This window comes from Vombatus ursinus, unplaced genomic scaffold, assembly GCF_900497805.2.
Source record: "Vombatus ursinus unplaced genomic scaffold, bare-nosed wombat genome assembly UNPS02014239.1, whole genome shotgun sequence".
Taxonomy (NCBI): domain Eukaryota; kingdom Metazoa; phylum Chordata; class Mammalia; order Diprotodontia; family Vombatidae; genus Vombatus; species Vombatus ursinus.
Genome location: NW_020954017.1, coordinates 492,368 through 498,315, shown reverse-complemented (window position 1 = coordinate 498,315; position 5,948 = coordinate 492,368). Strand labels below are relative to the sequence as shown.

The window sequence follows — 5,948 nt, the reverse complement described above, 5'->3', positions numbered from 1 at the left end:
GGGGGGGGGGGGGGGGGGGGGGGGGGGGGGGGGGGGGGGGGTGTTACGGTGACAGATCATGAGGTCCGTTTGGGACATATTGAGTTCAAGATGTCTACTGGACATCCAGTTCAAGATGTCTGAAAGGCAGCTGGAGATTTCAGATTGGAGGTCAGCAGAGAGGTTGGCTTAGGAAAGGCAGACTTGGGCATCACCAGCATAGAGATGGTAGTAAATCTGTGGGTGCTGAGCTCACCCAGTGAAGTGGAATGGAGGGAGAGAAGAGGATCCAAGACAGAACCCCGAGGAACACCTAGGAGGTGTGGTCTGTCTGAGGACCACAGGAGACAGAGAGGGAGCAGTCAGAGAGGCAGGAGAACCAGGAAGTGGGGGGAGGGGTGTCCCAAAAACCTAGAGAGAATAGAGTATCATGGAGGAGAGCATCCAAAGCTGCAGACAGGGGAAACTGAAGCCAGAGAGGCTAAGTAAAATGTATCTAAAGGTCCCACAAGGCATAGGAAGGTGAGGGGTGCTAGAGAGGTTTACAGTGTATATTTGTGGAATAAACTTCCCGTTAGCAGGGATTGCTTCCTTCTTGATACTTGGGTGCCAAATACCTAGCCCTGATTTGGGTTCCAGTACTCAGAATGCAATCCCAGAGCTCCCTTCCACTCTCTTAATTCAGTTCGCAACAGAATGAAGAGGAAGCTTAGAAAGTAACAGCAGAAATCGAAATGTGTCTAATTAAAAGAGTCTATTTGGGGCTCTCTGACTTTGGAACCATCCTACACCTGGCCCAGGGCCAGGCCTCTCCCCACTCCACTCCATCAGGAGACAGCTACATGACACTGTGCACCCAGAACTGGGAAGATCTTAGTTCAAATCCAGCCTCAGACATTTATTAGCTGGGCAAGTTACTTCCCTTGTTTGCCTCAGTTTCCTCATCTGTAAAATGAGGGGGGTAATTACATCAACCTTTCAGAGTGGTTGTGACAATCAAATGAGGTTTGTAAAGAGCTCTCCCTAGTAGGCACTCTATAAACCCTTATTCCCTTCCCCCACTCAGCTTCAGTAATTTTCTTCAATTTCAGGTCTAACCCTGTCAAATCACCTCCCCTTCTCAATAAATTTCAGAGCAGCTCCTGGAAAAGGATGCTTTCTCTCCGGGCATTTTCCCTGGCTTAAATCTCTTTCCTTCCCTCGGCTGTTCATTTTAGCACCTGTCTATCCAGGCTATGGATTTTGGTATTTGCCGGTTGCCTCCCCCTTTAGACTAGAAGCTCTTTTTGAAGGCAGGGTCTGGCCTGGCGGAAGGGGGGAAGAGGTTCTTTTTGAGCCTTCCTTTGTTTCCTCCAGGTTTGGCACAGTGCCTTAGGACACAGTTTGCACTTAATGAATGCTTATTAACTGACGCAAGCAGAGCATAATGCATGCAAAGTTAGACTGGACATCTCCCGGCCCCTTTTTCTTTGCTTGATAAGGAAACTGAGGTTCAGAGAGGGAAGACAGACACGATTAGTCGGTAAAGCAATAAGCATGAATTAATCACCTACTATGTGCGAAGGTTGGGCGCCGCAGTTACAGATAAAACTTCAGGAAAAAAGCAAAAGAAAACCCACTCCGCCCTCTAGAAACTCCCGGTCCAGTGGCAGGGCGTGTCTACTCTCTCTCCCGGTGTCCCTCGGGGGGGGGAGAAGACACTCCCGGGGTCAGAAAGGACCTCAGTGGAGCCCTTCTCCCTACCCTTTTTCTCCCCCGCTCCCGGGGCTCACCAGCGGGCAGAGGCGCTTCTCTCCGATAGCCGGCGATTCGACTCTTGGCGGTGGGCTCAGAGGCGGGCAGATTCTTCTCGGGCATGGTCCCAGACCACGGGGCTGGCTGGCTAGCGCCCCAAGGCTCAGAGCCCACCCAGGATACAACGTCCGCTCCCGCGGTGTTCCAAATCGCGTGCGCCTGCGCCGTCCGGGGAAGCCGGCCGGCCCGCGTGCGCCTGCGCCTGCGCCGTCCGGGGAAGCCCGCCGGGACGCGAGCGGGCAGTGGAGAGAACGTGCGCGCACCCTGGCGCCTTGGGCTCCGCTCGCCCCAGGGCAGAGGACTTGAGCGCGGGTCCTGTGGACTGCCGAGCCCCGGCGTCCTTATGGAGCGCAATCCCCTCGGCCCGCCCGGTGCCCGTCCGGCCCGGCTCCCGGCGCCGCCCCCTCCAAGCCCCTGCCGCCCTCGGCCGCGTGTCTGCGCCGTGTGCGCACCCCGTGGTCTGGACGCGGGCTCCCCTTCCAACCCCGGATGGCGGGGGTCGCTTAGCCCAGGGCCTGGCGCCGACAGGCGCTTCACGAACGCTGCGAGACGTAACCTGAGCTTCCCAGCCGCCCCGGGCTGGCGGCGTCTCTCTGAGCCCCGCTTTACAGAAAGGGAAACTGAGGCGCAGAGGGGACGCGGAGCTGGCCAGGGATCCCAGTAGAAGCTGCCGCCCTAGCGGGGGCGGGGCCTGAGAGCCGACGGCGGGCCCCTCCCCCGTGGCCGTGGCCCTGGCCGCTCGGCCGCCGCTGCCTGGTTCCCCCCTCGGGGGCCGGGCGACGGCTAGGCCCCACCCTGACCCCGCCCCGGGGGCGGGACACACGCCCGCCGCCGGCCCCCACGTGCGGCTGTCCCGCCCCGCCAGGTGGCCAGGCCGGGTCACTTCACCTGCAGCGTCTCTCTCGGCCTCGCGGCGGTGGCGGCGGCGGCGGCGGCGGCTCCGGCTCCGCGTCCGGCTCCAGCCTGCGCCATGTCCCGGAGGAAGCTGGGTAGTGTGCCCCGCCGGGGGCCCCGGGCCGACGAGGCCGAGCCGCGGGCCCTCGACGAGCCCGATGGCCCCTGCGGCCCCGCGACCTCGCCGGCTTCCTCCTCGTCGTCCTCGTCCTCCTCGTCCGCGCCGCCCCCGCCCCAGCTCCGGCCGGACGGCCCCGACGGCGGCCCAGCGCTGGCGTGCGCCACGTCCCGGAGGAAGCTGGGCAGCGCGCCCCGCCGGGGGCCCGGGGACCGGGCCGAGGACGACGTCCGGCCCCAGGCGCCCGATGGCCTGGGCGGCCCCGCGGCCTCACCGGCCTCCTCCTCGTCGTTGTCGTCGTCGTCGTCGCCGCCGTCCTGCTCATCCGTGCCGCCCCTGGCCGTCCCGGATGTCCCCAACGCGGGCAGCGCGGGCGAGTGGCCCCCCGGCCGTCCGGGTCCCGGGTGCGCGCGAGCCCCTCCGCGCTCCCCGGCCGGCGGCCCCGGGCGCCTCCTCCCCGCAGCCCTCCGGAGCTGCCCCGACCTGCTGACGTGCGGCCGCTGCCTGCTCACCTTCCCGCTGAGCCAGATCGTGGCCTTCATCGAGCACAAGCGAGGCCGCTGCCAGAGGCCCGCCTGGGGCCGGCGCCCCGACCCCGACGGGGACCCGGGTGAGTGGGGGGCTGGGCGCGCCCCGGACTTCCCCTTTCGGCCTTGGCCCACACTTGGCCGCAAGGCGGGGGGGAGGTGTCTGGGTGGCCCGGACTTGTGGGGAAGAGGGAGGGCGGGCGCGCGGGCGGCGGCGAGTCCCGCCCCGGCTGCCTGGGTTTCACTTCTCTGTGGGCCCCTGGGTCCGCCAGGTGCTGGCCTGGGGGAGGGGCCGGGCCGGCTTCCTGGACGGCCCCCGCCCACCCCACCCTGCCTTCTTCTCGGCCTGGTGGGCTGGAAGAGGTGACCAACGGCCGCCCGAGGGAGGGAGGGAGGGAGGGAGGGAGGGAGCAGTGGATGCAAGCAGGGCAAGGGGAGCTCCTCTTGGAAACTCCCTCTCAGCAGCTTGGGAACCCCCTGGCTGGGCCAGGGCTTGGCACCGTCCCCCCACCCCCACCCCACCCGGGGATGTCAGTGAGTCAAGGCCCACCAAGTCCTCTGGCACACGCCAAGAGCTGGGACCTGAGGCCTTGGTGGCACCCAGTGATTAGACCAGGATTGGAAACCAGGGCCTGCCACTGTTTACAGTGAACTGTGCAAACCGCCCATTTTGCAGAGGGGCACACAAGCACTTATGTTGACTGTCTGCTCCTGCCTCTCCATCCAGGGTCCCGGGAGCCCTCAGCCTTCTCCTGCAGCAGCTGTGGCAGCTGGTTCATGGGTGCCTGGGCCCTCCTCCGCCATGCCCAGGAGAGCCACGGCCTGGCCATCTACCAGAGCCGGCCAAGCCCAGCCAAAGATGGAGAAGCCCCAGCACCACTGGCGGCAGCACCTTCCATCCGGACCCGGAGTCACGCCTGTGACTTCTGCGGCAAAGGTTTTCGCTCCCACAGCAACCTGACCGTGCATCGACGCACCCATACCGGGGAGCGGCCTTACCACTGCCCCCGCTGTCCCTATTCCTGTGCCCAGAGCAGCAAGCTGACCCGCCACCTGCGCACTCACCAACGGGCAGGGCCTGGCTCTGCCCCAGCCCCTCCAGAGCCAGCCGACTATGCTGCTGCCCCCTCAGACCTGGTCCCACCCCCAGGGCCTAGCAGCGGCAGCAGTGAGGAAGGGGGTGGTCGAGAGCCTGGCTCTCCTGGGGCTCCACCAGCTGGCCCCGGGGAGGATGCGGGGGGAGGGGGCCGAGGGAGTGTGGGCCGGCGGAGGGGAGACACCTGTGAGTTCTGTGGCAAAGTTTTTAGAAACAGCAGCAACCTGACGGTCCATCGGCGCTCCCACACAGGAGAGAGGCCCTACGCCTGCCCCCTCTGCCCCTATGCCTGTGCACAGAGCAGCAAGCTCACCCGCCACCTACGTACCCATGGTCCAGCACCTGGCTCACCCCCTTTCCAATGCCCCCACTGCTTGGTGCCCTTTGGCCTCCGAGCAACCCTGGACAAACACCTCAAGCGACAACATGGGGAGCTGGGGAACGGGCCCGAGCACGAGGGCGACCACCAGCCCCCAGCCCATCCATGACTCAACTTATTTTTATTTTTGGTAATAAAAGATTTCTAGTTTTTGAAATAGACAGGCTCTTTGCTTTCTTATGGCAACTTGGCGAAAAAAGGTGGGGTAGGGACAGTTCCCTACCCCCCCCCCAAGAAACAGTGGCTGGCCAGACCGGTTTGGGGGGGGAGGGCCAAAAAGAGCTCCCACCACCATCACCACCACCACCGCCGCCGCTGCCCGGGGCAGGGCCAGGCTGGCATGGAAAGTGGTGGGCCCGGTTCCGGCGTGGGCGAGGCTTGGGCAAGAGAAGAGGGAAGGGGCCTGGGCCTGCAAGGGCCCCCAGGGCAGAGGTCCCCCTCGCTCCCCACTAGATGTTATGGGGCCACGGTTAAGGAGACCCAGTCTCTGCCTCTCCCCAGACAAAGACTGGGGGGCCCAGTGACCAGGCTCGTCTAAGCCTAATACAGTAGTGGCAAGGGTGACTTGGGGAGACGTCTCCCCAGGGCCAGGCTAGTCCCAGCCTGTCATCCCAACACGCACTGGCAGAAACAGAGACAGTGCAGGGGTACTCCCGGTTCCAGCTCGGGCCATTCTAGGATGGGTGCCTCCATGGGAATATGGGCCAGACTCCTGGGCGTGCACAAGTGTCCGTGTTTTGGGAGGGTACCCAACACCCTGAGGCCTCTGCCCAGACCTGGAGCAACACCTACCCAAGCCCAGAGAAGGGTAAACAGGCAGGCTCTCCCTGGCATGAGCTCAGACTCTGCATGGCACCCTTCTGGGGCCCGATCCCTGCCAAACTGACCGCTCTGGGCTATGCCCACCCCAGCACAGCTCCCCAGCGTGCAGGTACTGACCAGCCCCAGCACAAAAAGGACACTCTAGAAAAAGGTCAAGGACTTGGGCTCCAATTCTGGCTTTGCTACTCTCCTCTCTCTGCCTCAGTTTCCACTGGATCCCAGCATCTTCTGTCCTGCCCCATTTCTAGTCCCATCCTAGTGTCTCGGTGTCATTCCCAACCTTTCTCCCCCCACCCTACAACACACTGAACAGGCCATGGGAGGAATATTAAATACTCT

General features: G+C 63.4%; 2 protein-coding genes across 2 annotated transcripts in view; one reads left to right on the top strand and one right to left on the bottom strand.

Moving 5' to 3' along the window:
• The window catches only part of GEMIN7 (gem nuclear organelle associated protein 7), a 10,427-nt gene extending 8,487 nt beyond the window's left edge, over window positions 1-1,940 (bottom strand). Inside the window, exon 1 of the mRNA XM_027860718.1 lies at window positions 1,752-1,940. Within this exon, the coding sequence (XP_027716519.1) occupies window positions 1,752-1,836 (85 nt within the window). The 5' untranslated portion in view covers window positions 1,837-1,940. The remainder of the gene's footprint in view (window positions 1-1,751) is intronic.
• An 803-nt stretch (window positions 1,941-2,743) lies between these two features.
• ZNF296 (zinc finger protein 296) lies at window positions 2,744-4,946 on the top strand. The gene is made up of 2 exons (XM_027860724.1): window positions 2,744-3,395; window positions 4,040-4,946. Exons 1-2 carry the CDS (start codon window positions 2,744-2,746, stop codon window positions 4,894-4,896), a joined length of 1,509 nt encoding a protein of 502 aa, XP_027716525.1. The 3' UTR covers window positions 4,897-4,946.
• The last annotated feature ends 1,002 nt before the right edge of the window (window positions 4,947-5,948 follow it).